General features: G+C 42.7%; 2 protein-coding genes and 1 non-coding gene across 4 annotated transcripts; 1 reads left to right on the top strand and 2 right to left on the bottom strand.

Annotated features, from left to right (window-relative positions):
- Positions 1–472: 472 nt before the first annotated feature.
- Positions 473–4424, bottom strand: pgam1b (phosphoglycerate mutase 1b). The gene is made up of 4 exons (XM_085779653.1): positions 4022–4424; positions 2521–2795; positions 2247–2427; positions 473–1106 (listed from the first exon to the last, which is right to left on the bottom strand). The coding sequence occupies exons 1-4, from the start codon at positions 4158–4160 to the stop codon at positions 937–939; spliced, it is 765 nt and encodes a 254-aa protein (XP_085635779.1). The 5' UTR covers positions 4161–4424; the 3' UTR covers positions 473–936.
- A 1507-nt stretch (positions 4425–5931) lies between these two features.
- Positions 5932–6003, bottom strand: trnap-agg (transfer RNA proline (anticodon AGG)). The gene has a single exon. It is a non-coding gene; the product is annotated as a tRNA-Pro (tRNA).
- Positions 6004–7720: 1717 nt separating this feature from the next.
- pi4k2a (phosphatidylinositol 4-kinase type 2 alpha) lies at positions 7721–16501 on the top strand. Of its 2 annotated transcripts, none has more exons than XM_085779297.1 (9): positions 7721–8219; positions 11374–11574; positions 11658–11789; positions 12253–12406; positions 13555–13616; positions 13717–13816; positions 14674–14807; positions 14975–15034; positions 15258–16501. In XM_085779297.1, the coding sequence occupies exons 1-9, from the start codon at positions 7881–7883 to the stop codon at positions 15417–15419; spliced, it is 1344 nt and encodes a 447-aa protein (XP_085635423.1). In that variant the 5' UTR covers positions 7721–7880; the 3' UTR covers positions 15420–16501. The 2 variants fall into 2 exon arrangements, with proteins under 2 accessions (XP_085635423.1, XP_085635519.1); XM_085779393.1 differs by having other exon boundaries at positions 7849–8219; positions 12253–12410; positions 13559–13616; positions 15258–15650.
- Positions 16502–16774: the final 273 nt, after the last annotated feature.

The following is a 16774-nucleotide window of genomic DNA, read 5'->3' as shown; positions in this document are numbered from 1 at the left end:
AATTAAATGGAATGGCTGACCTCTCCAACAGGACAACAGTCCAGCATGCCTGTACTTCCAAATCCACTGTGCACAACATCAAGAAACATGGCCCTGATAGTTGCTCAACTTAAATTGCACTGAAAGCCTCTGGCTAAATTTTGCACATGCCGAGTGTGCTGACAGCAAAAATGTCTCAGAACCTCAAGTGATCTACAGTAAGAGCACGTGAAGATTACATAATCAAGAATTGAACTTGAGTCTTAGCTGCAACAGAAAGTGTTGATTATGGTCTCTGCCAAGATACTGACTCTGTGAGTGTTCAAAATTTTGCACATGTCACAGCACATAAAGCTCCATACAATGTCTAATGGTTTTAGACCAGTGAGGCAGTGGCAGGAAATACTGCATCATATTGTTCATGATACTGCAACAACAGATTTCTCCATAACCATGATTCATGAGGACAGAGGCAGAGACAGTCAGACACAGATTTCATCACATAACGGCTCACAATATTTATTCTTTTTCTCACAATGCCACAGCAAACAAATTCAACAGTGCAGAGCATATCGTCCTGCCCTCTTCAAAACAGCCAGTGTTATCTTACAGGTTATACTACTCGCACTGAGCATTCACCTACACGCACTTAAGATAGAAAGGGTTCTGCAGGGTTAGCCTATGTTTGCTCCTATTCACTGGTCCCTAATTTGCAATTTTTGGTCAGTGCTTAAACCATATTAGTGCTGATATATTGTCTCATATTGAAATGTGTGTCAGAAAATTAAGACCAATCAGATCAAACATCATATTGTGTGTTAGTGCGAAAGACGGGTATCATTACAATAAAGTGCACGTTGTCTGTGATGAGACGAACAGTAAATGACCTTTTTTTTTTTTTTCAAACTTGAACAGCACGTGATTGATCTGTAATTTGTACACCATGGGAGGATGAGTCTATTTCTTGGCTTTGCCCTGAGCAGCCACAGCTTCCATGGCCTTCTTAACCGTCTCCTCGTCTCCCAGGAACTGCATGGGTCCCAGAGGCTTAAGGTTCTTGTCCAGCTCATAGACGATGGGGATGCCTGTGGGCAGGTTCAGCTCCATGATGGCCTCCTCTGACATCCCTGGGAAACAATGACAGACACATTCAGTTTACAGTCACATTGTATGAATGTGCTTTTCACGCATCTGTAGATTAAGGAAAAGAGACTTAAAGGTACATTGTGTAGGAATTACTCCCATCTAGCATTGTGGTTGTATATCGCAAGCAACTCTATCGTATTTTTCATGCTGCATTCACGTGAAATTTGGCAGACGGCAGACGGACGAAAGCCGCTGCACGTAACAGCATAAACAAGCCTCTATGTGACAATATGTTGTCATGGCGATGTCATATTGTTTACCTGACCCATGTTTTACCGGCTTTCTCTCGACTTCTGTGACTAAAATTACATCTGGTTTGTTACCGATGGCCGTCTGCCCGACTGCATGTGAATGCAGCATCACTTAAGTTTGTTGATGGGGGTGATTACTGATGAATGAAAAACAGACTTTTGAACGAAATAATCGATTTTCGTGAATAGATAACAGGAGAAGTTACACAATGTCCCTTTAACATTGGGTGAGCAACAGTTGATGATAGCTGGGTTATTATGGCAAAGATTTTTTACGTGCATACTATATTAGATCCAATGAGGCTCAATTATACTGACATTCCATAAAGAAGTTGCTATGGATTGTCTTAAATTATCCAGCAAGCCACTTTAGCAGTCACTGATATGATTGTTACTCAAATCACACCCCATCCCAGTGTCACCGTTTTACTTTACCCTCCAGCTATAAGGACTGAGTCGCATTCCTCGCATCCCACTTATTCTTCTTGTCTCCCATTGAGTTCATTTGAAACAATTAATATTTCTATTTCTATTTGTACCTAAGTTTACCTTTGTTGAACTGTGATTCTGCAAATATGCAAAATGAGCAAATGGAATGAGTGAGTTTGTATGTATTGTGTATTGTATGTATTATTCTAGTGCCATGTCATCATAGTATATCTCTGCTAATTATATAGTTTTGAATCCAATCCATTTCCCATGCATGAACCAGATAATGACTTTTGTTAAAATATGAATTCAGAAACTGTAGCTAATTCAGACTGTGATTTAATTAGGTTCAATAAATCATTTAAAAGAAGGAGTTTCAAACAGAGGATGATTACTTTCGGCAGCGGGCAGCACCTCATACATCTCCACTCTGTTTCTTACCCTCAAGGTGCTTGACGATGCCTCGGAGACTGTTGCCGTGAGCAGCGATCAGCACCCTCTTTCCGTCTTTGATCTGTGGAACGATCTCTTCGTTCCAGAAAGGCAGTGCCCTGGCGATGGTGTCCTTCAGACTCTCACAGGAGGGAAGCTGATCCTCCGTCAGGTCAGAATAACGCCGGTCCTACAACAGGAGACACAGACAGTACCGTGTGGATCTGCACTGATATAATAAAGGCTTGTAAGAAGGAAAAGAGACACTGTTCCACTGTGTTACCTTGCTTATGGTCTGATAGAAGTCATGCTGCTCATCCATAGGTGGGGGAGGAATGTCAAAAGAGCGCCTCCAGATCTTGACCTGGGCTTCACCATGTTTCTCTGCTGTCTCAGCCTTGTTCAGCCCAGTCAGGCCACCGTAGTGACGCTCATTCAGGCGCCAGGTCCGGTGGACGGGCAACCACATCTGGTCGATGCCGTCCAAAACAAACCACAGGGTCCGGATGGCCCTCTTCAGGACGGAGGTGTAGCAGATATCAAACTCATAGCCAGCATCTGAGGAAAACCAGAGACAGGACAGGAACAAGATGGTAAATGGTCATTGGCATTTGAGACAGAGGGAGGAGTTTCACTAAGATGTGTCTGCAGAGGAAATCTAAATTTATTTTTGTTACAGTGAAAGAAAATGTTTTGCTTTTAAATTTCACTTAACTAATAGCTAATAGCTAATATCACTACACGTTTGTTTTTGCTTCGTCAGTGGCAGCGCGGACAAAAGGACAGACTGTGGGCTCTGCAGATTCTGCCTGCAGAGGATTGTTGGGTCAGAGAAGTGTGTGTGTGGGTGCGGTGCATGGGTGTGTGCTCCACATAGAGGAATATTGAGTCAAATACAGCCAAGGACTGAGAAGATGTCTTAATGTTTATCATTTCTCAATGTTTTTAAACCACTTTTCTTTTTCTTTTTTTAGTCATGCTATTAATATGTTTTTGGAATTCATTTTATTTCTATCACTCAGGTTATGCACTTGTTTCTAGCGATACAGTGATGCTTTAGGTTTATATTAGTTAAATGTAATAAAATGACTGCAAAATGTTCTATTTCCCCTAAAACTCACCAAAGTTTATGTAGATGGCATCATGACAATCTGTTTTATTGAGCTTTCCTCACAAGTTCACTTCACTATACCATTCACGTAATACATCCAAAGACAGATGGATTATTCTCTTCAATGGAAAAGTGATGGGAATGAAAAACCTAATTTGGCTAATGTATTAAAGGGCCATGATCAGACTGTATGGGATGGATGTGTGATGATGGGTCAAGCAGGTGAACTGTGAATGATGACACGTGTTTAATCGAGTCTCGTGCACATCAGAAAACAGCCAGAGAAGCATCAACTGCATCAATTCTTCAATTTCAAAGAGGGAAAGCAGCAGCAGCAGCTGACTGACTGACTGACTGACTGACTCCCATCCATCCCTGCTAATGGCCCTGGCTTGTGTCCAGTGGTGTCGTCTAATTCCTAGTAGTGGGTAGGCCTACTGCTGCACCCTGTTCATACCTGTATCACATAGTTAAATAGTTTTGTTGCAGTATGTAGGCCTATACTGAGTTTACCTGTGTATCACATAGACACCACTGCTGCTTGTGTCGCAGTGTGTCTTGTCTTCTACCTGTTTCCCCATCCGGCTGAGTTACATAAGACCTACAGTAGCTTAATCCACAGACCGAGAGAAAGCCCGATTAGGCCCCATGACATCAGCATCATCTGCTCTACCTTTCAGGGCCTGTCCTCCTCTCTTTGCCTCCCGCTCTCCGGTCTCACTCAGGTCCGCGTCGAACCAGCCGCAGAAGCGGTTCTCCTGGTTCCAGCAGCTCTCTCCGTGGCGGATCAGGACCAGCTTGTAGGCGGCCATCCTCACTCCGATGTCCTCTGTGGTGGATTTCCGGAAACTTTGGGGTACGTGACTCTCTGTAAAACGCGGCAGCAGCGTCCGGAGGTTTGTCCTGCCTCGGCCCAGACCCCACAGATCCCTGCAGCAGCACAGCGAGCGCAGTTTTTTTTTTTTTTGGTGGTGGTCTCTGGAGGGAGATCACGTCCGATCCAGCACCGACTGACTGACTTTGAGGAGTTGGGCTGGTCTCTGCCTGAACTTGACAGATCTGACGACCCGAGTGCTTCTGTCTCTCTTCCTGCTGGTGTCCACCAATGAGAAGGCGAGCTGTGCGCGCCGGGAGGAGGAGGAGGAAGAGGAGGAGGGAGGCTGGAGGATGCGCACATCGGCACGTCCACACACACCCAGCCGTGCATCCTGCAGGCCAGGCTGCATGATGCATCATGTGGAAAAAACACAGACAAATGCCCTCTGATGCACAGAACTACAGCCACAGTGGAAAGAAGCTGTAAACACATCCTCAAATAATAATCAGCCACTAGTGCAGGCAATCTAGCTCATTTTGGACCCAAAAGTAGAACTAGGCTAATTGTAATAGAGTTTTTTTCATTATAGGCTACATCATTTCTATGAGGTGTCCAGAACAACATACTAAAAGTCCTAAGAAATCCTAGTTGGGGAAATATGTTCAATTCGCATTAATCCAAGATTGATTTACTGTAACTATAAAGTCTATGGTGCCAATAAGGCCAGACAACAATACACCCCAATGGGGCTATTTTTTTTCCTTTACTCCGTCCTATCACAATGAAACTTTACACAATGAAAGTATCCATGAAATGTAACATTTTTTGTATTACAAGTTTCTTTGAAAATGAATTTGAATATGCAAATGAGCCATACACTAATGGAATGTGCCCCAAAATTTTATTTGTAACTAATACAAAAAAATTTACTTTCATTGTGTAAAGTTTCATTGTGATAGGAGTAAAAGAAAAAAATTGCCCCATTGGGGTGTATTGTTTTCTGGCCTTATTGGCACTTTATACAGTAAATCAGGATTGATGAGAATTAAACATATATCCCCAACTAGGATTTCTTAGGACCTTTAGTTGGCCTATGTTGTTCTGGACACCTCATAGAAATGATGTACGATGAAAAAAAATCTATTACAATTAGTCTGTCGTAAAACGTTACTTTGCCTGGACTACTAGGCTAATTGTCTCGTGAAATAATACATGGTGTCACGAACAGGCTGGTCGCTCAACTGACACAATGTCAAACACCAAATGAAGAGGAGGCAAAGGGGGGGGGGGGGGGGGGGGGGGACAATGCAGAACTACTAGAAATTAGTTAATAAATATTTGTTTGGTATATTATAAATAGATTTTCTTCTATGACAGATGCTGATCGTAACTATGGCTACACAGTTTTCCCCAAGTGTGTGTGAGACGATAACTATTCCAGAAAATAAGTGTATAACCAGAACTGGTAAAAAAAAAATGTTCATGGCAGGTCAGTAGGCCTACCAGTGAGAGATCACTTGTTGTAGCCTGTTTCATTTTGTCAGTTATTATGATAATGATGAGGAGGAGGAAGATGAGGACGATGGTGATAATCTTGCAGCATCATTTGTGCATGTATTTTTTATTTTTCATAGACAGGCTAATGTGGGAACAATTCTTTCTTTGCATTCTCTGTCCTTGGACTACCTAGTGTCTTTCATCCATTCAGTAGTGAACATACTTTGCCTTGTGTTTTCCACGAGCCAAGAACTTATTTCCTAAAATTTGGGCTCGTCCGGGATTTGAACCCGGGACCTCTCGCACCCTAAGCGAGAATCATACCCCTAGACCAACGAGCCTGTACACAGAGGACACAACATCTGTATTTTTCTCTCAAAGACCTGTAATTGTACTCTTCCAGTTGCTGATGTGGCGATTTGAGCTGTTTGAGCTCTACATTTCATCTAGCCCCTGCAGCACCATCTAGTGGTCTTATTGTGACATACAGTTCTCTCCACTCTATGTTTTTGTCCTACAGGCTTGCAGGTTCAAAAACAAAACTAAAATGTTTAGGCATTGGAATTGTTGGGACATTTGAGTTGATATCTGCTGAAAAGAGCAATAATAGACCGTGCTCATTTCTGTTCAATGACTCTTTAATCCGAGCTTCATCAAACCTGGTACATATAGGCCTAGCTATTTTCCGACCCCAAAAAACTGCCAATGTTTTAGTTTGACAGACATTTTTCATTACTTCTGTGGATGATGTCAAATCATCAATGCAACCAAGTTTGGCTCATGTGAGACCACAAATAACACTTTCATTCAGTTCCTGCAGGATCTGGGGCACAAAAAAAAAAAAAAGTAAGTTGCTTAATACAAGTAACTGGCTCTGGTTCCTCTTTTAAACTATCTTGCTTGATCCCTTCGGGTTATAGGAGCCCCTGGTCCTAACCCTAACCATTGTGGATTGAAGATATTCAAATTTTGAGTGTGTGATAGGTATCGTCACTCACCTATGACTAAAATGGATGCAGAATGTAATAAAATCCTCAAGCAGCGGAAGTCAAATGATGTCCCTATGCTTTGCATAAAAGCGTCTGCCAAATGAGTATATAAATAGAATATGTAAATGCCATAATAAAGCCAAAATAAGTACAGGTGGAACTATCAGCAATTGGTTCATTGGGCTACCGTATGTCTTGCCTTCCCTGATTCAAATAAAAGGTCTCATCTACTTCAGATTATTTTTCCCCAGTGCATAGGGAAGGGTTTAGAGAAACTGTGTCCAAATCCACTCTGCTGTTTAATTTTCGATAGGCACATGACATAATGGTGTCATCAGGAATTGGTTTTCATGACTCATTCTCACCCGTCTCATGACAAGACTATTCTCTAAAGATGCAAAAACAATTTACCCCACTATTTATACTCCAGTACAATATACTCTCCACCCACTATACTATACTAAAAGCCTGATGGCTGAAAGTACTAACAGAAATCCCTTGTACCTTCAGCCATCAGGCTTTTTAATTCTTCTGCAAATGGTAATATAATATAATATAATATAATATAATATAATATGATATAATATCATATCATAGAATATCATATCATATAATATCATATGTTAGTAAAGGGTAAACATTTGTTTTAGTAAAGGGTAAACAGTTGTTTACCAGCAGTCTTTTTTTTTTTTTTTTTTTTGCTGAGCTTTGGGTTTTTTTTTTTTTTTTTAACAACTTTATTTACAACAAGAGTATAGGACTGAATACAGTTAGATGAAATAAGTGTATACAACATTAATACACAACCAAACCATCATAAATACGCCAGGGGATGACAGCAAGACAGAAAAAACATAAACTTAAATAAATATTTTGTTTACCAGCAGTCTTGACCGCTCCAATATGGCGGACGGGCATCACGGAGACCGAATGGCCAATGAGGTGTCAGCTCTCACGTGTCTTCCGTGGGAGGAATATTTTTGACCAATCAGCAACGACAATAAGGAGCTTGGTAGCATCCCTTGAACGCTGATTGGTTAAAAATCAAAACACTCTCGCCTCTTCCCGGAAGCTGACAGTCATCTGATTTTTTTTTTTCCTCCCTCTGTTTCCCTGTTAGCCACCGTCATAGTCAACAAAACAACCGTCCCACTTTCTTTCTCTCTTCTGTTTCGTCTACTTTCCTCTCTTTTCTCGGGAGTTCGGTCTTTGCCGCCACCACCAAAGACATGGACGAGACGAGTCCACTTGTCTCTCCGTTGCGGGACTCGGGTGATTTCAGCTACTGTCCCACGGAGCCCACCAGCCCGCGGGGCGCGTTTGGGAGCACCCCGGGCTCCGTGGTGCGCATCCCGGCCGGGAGTCCGGGGCGCAGCCGGGAGAGGCAGCCGCTGCTGGACCGGGACCGCGGGAGCTCGCCGCGGGAGCCGCACAGGAACGACTTCCCGGAGGATCCCGAGTTCAGAGAGATCATCCGAAAGGCCGAGCGAGCCATAGAAGAGGGGATCTACCCGGAGAGGATCTACCAGGGATCCAGTGGGAGCTATTTTGTCAAAGATTCACAGGGGGTAAGGAGAACATGTTGCTAACTCACAACCACCGATTCCAGACAGTTTCTGCCGTGGTTTTGGCTCCCTTTGTTATCTCCTGACTGGTTCGTGAAATGTTAAGTGTTGTATGGCTGCAGATGAGCTGAGACTGCAAGACGAGAGTGAAAGTCGCTCCTAGGAAAGGCCTCTTCCAACTAGCCTGTGATGACTTGGCAAATAGTCTATAAGGCATGCAAACAAAACATCAACCAAGTGTACTGACAAACATCCAGGGTTTTGTGGAATAGAGTACAACTTTATTCTTCATAAAGGTGTAAAACTGTCGTCTGCTGTGCTGTTCATAAAAACACACAGAACAGCAGTGTCAATATGAATGCATCAAGTAATGCAAATCTATATAACAAAGTTTAAAAACAGCTTCATTCAAGACCTAACTAGCCTTCTGAGATACACTAAACACTTGCTGGTTGGATAAATGAAAACACACATTTTCCTTGCCAGAGTCATCTGGTAGCACCTGTCACAGTTTAGGTGATGTCAGCTTTTCTGGTAATAAACAGCCTCCCTCCTCACGCCCTGTTCCCACACAGCTCCTAACTGTTTTTGTGGTTTTATGATCAGTGTACAGGCCAGTTTGAAGACCGCTGCCAGTTTTCTGCTGCATTGATTGAATGACAGAAGCTCTCAATTCAGAAACACGCTAGCCAATTTGTCAAATTTGCTGACTTACACCAAAGTTGTTAAAAAAATATATGTCCAGTTGTTTAGCTCCCCCATTAATCTGGCTACAGTTGTGTTGGCAGGTGTTAGTGAACCCCCATCTCAGACCAGTAGCCCCCTCCCAGGCTTTTGTCTGCTAATTTTTGGTTGTCTTTGTCTGTTGGTGTTTTCTGTTATTGTTTTTGTAAAGTGTCCTTGGGTGTCCTGAAAGGCGCTATATTAATCTGAGTTGTTATTATTAATATTATTATTAGATGACATACTACCCATTAATTCAGGTTGCCTTTATTCTCTTACTTTCTTTTGGCACTGAACAAAGTCTTACACACCTAATCAAACAGGAGATGCTGAATGCACGTGTCTGATTAGTCGCAGCTCATGTAATCACTTTATTTCCGCAAGTGCTTTACAACATTTTTCAAATTGCTACACAGTCCAGACAAATCAATCAATCAGTCACTCCATGGATCAATATAGAGGATTTCTTTTCACTTGCCACCCTCTACATTGTCTCCTGACTCGTTCCAGATCATTCCAGATTAATGGCAGTAAACTTTGATCAGCACTGCTGGACTCGACCATTAAAGTATTGAGTAACAATTCAACAATAATCTCCTCCAACCATCTTCCTTGCTTCAAGCGTGTGTTGTGTTCAATCCCTGTGAGAAAATAAAGGAAGTGTGTCTGTGTGGACTTTGTGGCCAGATTGTCAGTCATTTCACTTGTGTTTTCAATCTGTTGGAGACAAGACAACCCTGGTCTTTTATGTTCCACTTTCTCCGACCATTAAAAGTTTCAAAAACAGAAAGGACTATTCTAGGCTCATTGTGTGAGGTTTTTATCCAATGACCTGCCCCCGTTGCCCCCACCACCTCTCCAGTTTCTTTAGTTAGTCACCAGTGTGCTTAGTGGTCATGTGCTACCTCTCTGTGTGAGAGTATAATTCTCTTCTATGACCAAGTTTCATGTTGTAATCGGCGTATGTGTGTCATACTGCAACAATGTGATGTCTGTCGACAACTCTGAAGTGACACAGTTTCCAAATCTTTTTATCAGACACTGAACGTCTTTCAGCCTTACAGAAAAGTGTACAGCTTCATGTTCTGCAGTTCACGGTGGCTGTGCAGTTCATGTTTGTAGCAGGGGATTTCAATAGTGAGACAACTTTAAACTCACCGTTTAAAACTTAATTTCAAATTGTTTGAGCAGAATAATATACCTTTTCTTTGGCCCCTCTGTATGTTCTGTATGTTTCAATCTTATATTCAGGTTTTTAAGATGAGCCCTTGAACTTAAAGGTATTATGTAGGAATCCCCCCATCTAGGCAAGGCAAGGCAAGGCAATTTTATTTGTATAGCCCATTTTTACAAACAGTTTGTCTCAAAGGGCTTTACATGGCATCGTAACAACATAGACTGAGGAAAAACTCCATGGAAAACCCTTTTAACAGGGAAAAATTGGAGAAACCTCAGGGTGAGCAACAGAGGAGGGATCCCTCACCCAGGACGGACAGACGTGCAATAGATGTTGTTACAGACAAGAAAACAGTTTACAGTTTATGTCACAGCGGTTGCATATCGGAACGTATTCTTGATGTTGCATTCACGTGAAATCGGGCAGACGTCAGACAGACAACAGACGCTGCAGGATAAACAAGCGTCTATGTAAACAAGTGACAATATGTTGTCATGGTGATGTCGTATTGTTTACCTGACCCACGTTTTACCGTCTTTCTCTCGTGGAGTAAAATGACATCCGGTTGGTTTGCCGACGGCCGTCTGCCTGACTGCACCTGAATGCAACATCAGTGCCTCCGTCCTTCCTCACACTACACAGTGGTGACAGTTTTAACAGGTGCTACCTGGAAAACTTTCTCCCCGAGCCGACAGCTCCGCTGAGTTTCCGTGGTTACCTACGGTCACGCTGCCACTGAACGTAAAAAATGGCGATGCAACATGGCCGCCTCGGTTCGGTGCGCCGCCCCTTGTATAGTTGTAACGACTTGTAACAACTCATTCTAAGGTACGAGAAAGCTTTCATTTGTATGCAGGTGTGATTCAACTTCAGTGAAATACGTATTTATGAAAGACATATGCGATTTGTTGCTAATAAAAAGCCAAATAAGTTACATACTGGGGCTTTAAATATTTAACTGTGTCATATACAACCACACAGTTTTTTCTCCATTCTTAAATGTTCCACTTCTGAACCGAATCAGAATCAGAAATGTTTTTATTGCCTAGAGCAGTAAAGATCACTGTACGCAAGGAACTTGATGTGGTGTCAGGTGCAATCACAAAACGTAGAAAAATAGTAAAAAGTAGCGATAAAATAAAAATATTGTAGTGCAAAAAATAGACATATACTATATACAAATTTCAATTTATATACAATAGAATAAAATGGAATTCTCATTCATTCTCATTTTCCTTACATGTTCTCCCTATACAGAAAATTATCGGCGTGTTCAAACCCAAAAATGAAGAGCCTTATGGACAGCTGAACCCTAAGTGGACGAAGTGGCTTCAGAAACTGTGTTGCCCATGCTGTTTTGGCCGCGACTGTTTGGTCCTGAACCAAGGCTACCTCTCCGAGGCCGGGGCCAGCCTGGTCGATCAGAAGCTGGAGCTCAACATCGTTCCTAGGACCAAGGTATTGACACACATGGCGGCACCACAACATCACAGGAGCACCGTCCTTTTCCCTCTTCTGATGTGTCATCTGCCCTTCTCTAGGTGGTTTATCTGGCTAGTGAAACATTCAACTACAGTGCCATAGACAGAGTCAAATCTCGAGGGAAAAGGCTAGCCCTGGAGAAGGTGCCTAAAGTCGGACAGCGCTTCCACAGGATTGGACTGCCACCTAAGGTAATTCAACACACACATTTCTGTGTATTATTCAACAAACACGCTCAAATCCTCCAATGACTGGTAAAGGAAAAGTTCACACTTCTAACAAATCTAACTGAATGTTATTGGCCATGTGTCTTATCTACTCTGACTTCACTCTGCCATTTCTTTACTTTTCTCTGAATGTTTTTCAAATATGCTCAAGAAAAGGAATAACGTTGTTGCCTGTAAAAGGCATTGACTGGAACATGTATTTCTAAATTGCTAGAATCAAATGTAATTTAGCTCCACTGGAGATACACCACAGATGTGTTGTCACAATGTCTTTGTTTCGTCTGTGATTGACTTGAATTCCAAAAATGTAATTATTTTCTTGATGTTGGGGGGAAAAACACTTGTAAAACCAGAACTAAACCAAAACCCGAGGCCATACATGTGCCGTGTGTAACAGAAACGCTGCAATCTGCTTTACCTCCACCAGGTTGGATCCTTCCAGCTCTTCGTTGACGGCTACAAGGATGCAGACTTCTGGCTGCGGAGGTTTGAAGCAGAGCCATTGCCTGAAAACACTAATCGCCAGCTGCAACTGCAGTTTGAGCGGCTCGTAGTCCTCGATTACATCATCAGGAACACAGGCATGTTCATTTTCATTTGTTTGTTTATTTGTAACGAGACTCTGTGTATTCATGAACATACAATATGTAAATACGCCAGATTTAGCTCTAAGGCTAATTTCCATCTGTAGTCCCGCAGTTCACACAAAAACAACATTAGACAAGAACAAGATCACAGTCCTCTGCAAAGATAACTCTAACAAGACTTTATAATGCTTAAAATACTTCTATTTTGCAGTGCTTCCTTATGGGATTGATACTATTAACTGCTGTTACTTAAAGCAGAAGTAAGTGATATATTTGTGTTAATATAAGTCTTAAATAGTTCTATCTTCCGACAGCAATCACTTACATAGAGTGTTTGGACTGAAACACGGGTCTGTCAGTCACTCTGCTCTGCTCTGAGCCGAAGAGAAAACATTTATCGTATCCTACAGTTTTTATCCAATGAGGAGAGAGAACGGCATGCAGGGCTGTGTGTGCAACCAAGGAACGCCGTGAATGTGGTGACGTAGCGACGAGGACTGTTATGGTGCGTTCAAGGAAACTCGTATTTTTCCGACCGTGAAGTGGTACCAGTTCGATCTGGTACGAGTTCACCGGTCGGAAGTTACGAGTGGCCGTTATAGTGACTTTCACCGGTAAAACAGGTCGGAAAAACACGAGTGGGTTGCCTGAAACGCTACAAAGTCGTAAGCTGTGACTTGAAGCTGTAATTTACGATTTCAAAAGCCTGCCTGGAACGCAGCATTAGCGAAAACAACCGGACCACTTACTTCTGCTTTAAAAGAATAGTTCACCCAAAATTGAGACAGGGGGTCTCGGCATATAACGGTTGCAAATGCATACCAACTTTCTTCATAACAAAAAGACACCAAAAAACATCCAAATACCTCCATGCTGCTCGTATGTAATGTCCGTCTTGTACCGAAGCCCCGAAATGCGAAATTGTCCTGAAAAAAATTAAATAAGTCTATATTTTAAGCTTGTTTGCAACGGAAGCCCCTCTTCCTGGTCCGTCCAAATCTCACGAGATGACGCAAATAGATAATGAGTGAAATAATGACTGAGATATTGTTCAGTGTCATGGCTGCCCCCTCCTTAGAGAGGTGGTCTAAGGCTTTCTTTTTTTGCTTTAGGATGACTTTGCATCTATTTTGTTGTTGCAGACAGGGGAAATGACAACTGGCTGCTCAAGTACGACTGTCCAATGGACCCTGTTGGGAACAGGGTGAGGATGTACACACATGCACTGTAAAGCTGTGGCTGAATATGTGTTTATGCTGTATGTCTGTTAAATTCCTACCTGTAACCTCACGCCCTCTCTGCAGGAAACAGACTGGGTGGTGGTAAAGGATCCCATCATTAAGCTGGCAGCCATAGACAACGGCCTCGCCTTCCCCCTCAAACACCCCGACTCCTGGAGAGCCTGTAAGCACCCGCACCACCCAACACCCAACACCCAACCAATCACTTCTTTCCCTCAGCAGGATGTCATGCATGCTTTTTTTTTGGTCACTGACACATTTATCCTCCATCCTTAAAGGGATACGCCAACATTTTTTTTCCCGTGTCTTGCCTCACTCCCTAGTCCATGACAAGCAGATAGACACCATCCTTTCGACTGTGCGTGCAGTAACAAGGGAGATACGGGCAGAGCTGGCGCACCGCTAATTAGCTTAGCTCAAACACTGGAAGTGTATAGGTAGCGTTAGCCTGCTTCCACCTCAAGTCATCAGAGAAACTCTTCAGCAACTCTAAACGGAAACCGGCGAGCCGATCAAACTCTCCAGTAAGGCATCTTGAGCGGTCAAATGCCGGTAATGGGACGAGATCGGTCAAAACGGAGGGTTCAAGCAAAGACGGTTTATTTTGGTTCAAGCTAGCTACATCGAGGGTAGGTTAGCTTCCTATTTCAAAGTAAAAGCACAAATTCTATCGCCATGGTTTTCTGTATGTAAAGGGCAACGGGTGTTTTATTTTGTGAAAGTAACCGGAAGTGCGTTGGTCACAACGGCTAGCTTGAGGTAGGAGGCAGGCTAACACTACCTATGCACTTCCAGCGTTTGAGCTAAGCTAATTAGCGGTGCGCCAGCTCTGCCCGTATCTCCCTTGTTACTGCACGCACAGTCGAAAGGATGGTGTCTATCTGCTTGTCATGGACTCGGGAGTGAGGCAAGACATGAAAAAAAAAATATTGGTGTATCCCTTTAATGTTAAATCTATTGGTCTTTTTACACATTGTCTATAATAATCATTAAATAACGGTATCATTTTTCAATCACCAGACCCCTTCTACTGGGCGTGGCTTTCCCAGGCAAAAGTTCCTTTCTCTCAGGAAATCAGAGAGCTGGTCCTGCCCAAACTCTCTGACCCAAACTTCATCAAGGACCTGGAAGAGGACCTCTATGAGCTATTCAAGGTAGGGAGGGCCTTGGCGTTATTATTCAGCAGTGTCTATGTGGCGACTGATAAAGGGATGTGAACATTGAAATAAGGAGAACTACAAAACGTCGAGGAGGGAAACCCAGTTGTGTGGTTTTAAATGTTTTGTTTAACACGCATGTCTTGTCTGTTGTATCTTGGCAGAAAGACCCCGGTTTTGACAGAGGACAGTTTCACAGACAAGTAGCCGTAATGAGGGGGCAGGTAAGTTAACAGAGGAGAATTCTGTTTTCTTAAAAAAAAAAAAGTTTATGTAGAAAACAGTAAATGAATATAACTGAAATAGAGGAAGTCATACAAACATACAAAAGTCTTTCTACCACTTCTTTTTTCAACTGTTCCACATAACCCAAGCTGTTCCTCCTATAAAGTCACTACAAGTGTTTTTGTTTGACATACTTTTTCTGTCTCCCCTTTTCATATTAAGATCTTGAACTTGTGCCAAGCCCTAAAGGACGGTAAAACGCCCCTCCAGTTGGTTCAGATGCCCCCAGTAATCGTTGAGACAGCCAGAGCGCCTCAGAGAGCTAACAGTGAGTCCTACACACAGAGTTTCCAGAGCAGAAGACCCTTCTTCACCTGGTGGTAAAACTGGAGCAGCCAATAGCTGAAGGAGGAGCAGCAGGAAGCAGAAGAGGGGAAAAAGAAAGAGATGCGCGGACAGAATCTGAGAGTGTAGGTTTTCTGTCCCGAAAAATGGATATATCATCACCCCACCCCACCCTTCTGTCCTTTATGGATATTATGGTGACAGAAAGTGGGTGAAAGGGTGGAGCGATGAGGTCAAAAGAGGAAGAATTTCACAACGCATCTTCCCTGTTTGCCTCTGTGCCTTGTTTGGATGTCAGTGAAGAAATAAGTTTCTGTATCTTCCTGCGAGAAAGAGAGATTTCTGTTGGACACCTGGGTGCACATAATGTTTGTTCACACACACGCACACCAGTCCAAAACCTCTCATATTTCATGCTTTTGTTTTTTTCGATGGGAGGTGTTGCATTCCATGTATTTTTTGTTTTTGTTTTCTTCATACCAATCTCTGCCTTTTTGTTATCCACCTGCATATTACCCTCGCATGCAGTTAAAAGCACGGGGCTGAGTGAGAGCATCAAAGCCACTAGTGAAGAACAGTGTTGTAATTTTTTTTTTTTTTAACCAACAAGAGAAGTGTTCATTGTGGTAAAGTCTTAAAGATTCAGGAACTGGGCGACTCATGGGCGTCTTTACACAGTGAACACAGAGCCACGTGAACTGGTTTCACAGTTACTCATTGCTCCTAACTGTTTAGATTAGGATCTGCAAGTCATCCGGGGTGATGTTGGGAAGCGAAAGGCACTTTTGGGGTTTAGGAAACAAAACCGAGCTCAGTCATGACTGGCTCACCTAATTTGTCCCCTCACACTAATGAGTTAAGTCATCGGTGAAGAAGACAAAACTATCTCGTCTCCAAACGGAGGAGGGGGGGGGGGGGGGTGTTGGTGATTGCGCAAGCTCCTGTTTGTCTCAGCCATGTCGATTTGTGTTAATTCTACGGCTCGTGGGGTGGACCTAAGTAAACAACAAAGTAACTTTCTGCTGTACTGAACTGACATGAAATGTATTGTGACAATGCACTGTATAATTTGTATGTAATATTTAATGATAGATTATAATTAAAAACATATTCCATTAATAGAGACGACTTGTGTTTGTGAACGAGGAAGGTTTACAGTCAGACACAGTCAAGCCACACCAATATGAGGAATTCATGCTTTAGCGTATTCTATTCTCGACTACTGCTCATTCTTACAGCTGCAGGTAACGGTAGAAATATTACAGTCCAACAATCAGTGCCTATTGTCTATCACACCGTGCTTCATCAAGTTTCTATAAGCAACACCTATTATATTCCACTCTCAGCCCACACAGTGTTGTTTCCATCCACTTCAGCCAGCTGTTTTTAGTGCA

This window comes from Trachurus japonicus, chromosome 1 (genome assembly GCF_045865225.1).
Source record: "Trachurus japonicus isolate A0001 chromosome 1, Traja_1.0".
In the NCBI taxonomy this organism is placed as follows: Eukaryota; Metazoa; Chordata; class Actinopteri; order Carangiformes; family Carangidae; genus Trachurus; species Trachurus japonicus.
Note: the sequence above shows the minus strand (reverse complement) of the source record. Positions and strands in the feature narration are given on the sequence as shown.

Excerpts from the sequence above, each read along its gene's own strand:
- pgam1b (XM_085779653.1), bottom strand. The coding sequence starts at position 4,160 with ATGGCCGCCTACAAGCTGGTCCTGATCCGCCACGGAGAGAGCTGCTGG. Across the intron at positions 2,428-2,520 it reads TCTATCAGACCATAAGCAAG|GACCGGCGTTATTCTGACCT; the intron begins GTAACACAGTGG and ends CTCCTGTTGTAG. Across the intron at positions 1,107-2,246 it reads CATCGTCAAGCACCTTGAGG|GGATGTCAGAGGAGGCCATC; the intron begins GTAAGAAACAGA and ends ATTGTTTCCCAG.
- pi4k2a (XM_085779297.1), top strand. The coding sequence starts at position 7,881 with ATGGACGAGACGAGTCCACTTGTCTCTCCGTTGCGGGACTCGGGTGAT. Across the intron at positions 11,575-11,657 it reads ACATCGTTCCTAGGACCAAG|GTGGTTTATCTGGCTAGTGA; the intron begins GTATTGACACAC and ends GCCCTTCTCTAG. Across the intron at positions 13,817-14,673 it reads CCCCGACTCCTGGAGAGCCT|ACCCCTTCTACTGGGCGTGG; the intron begins GTAAGCACCCGC and ends TTCAATCACCAG.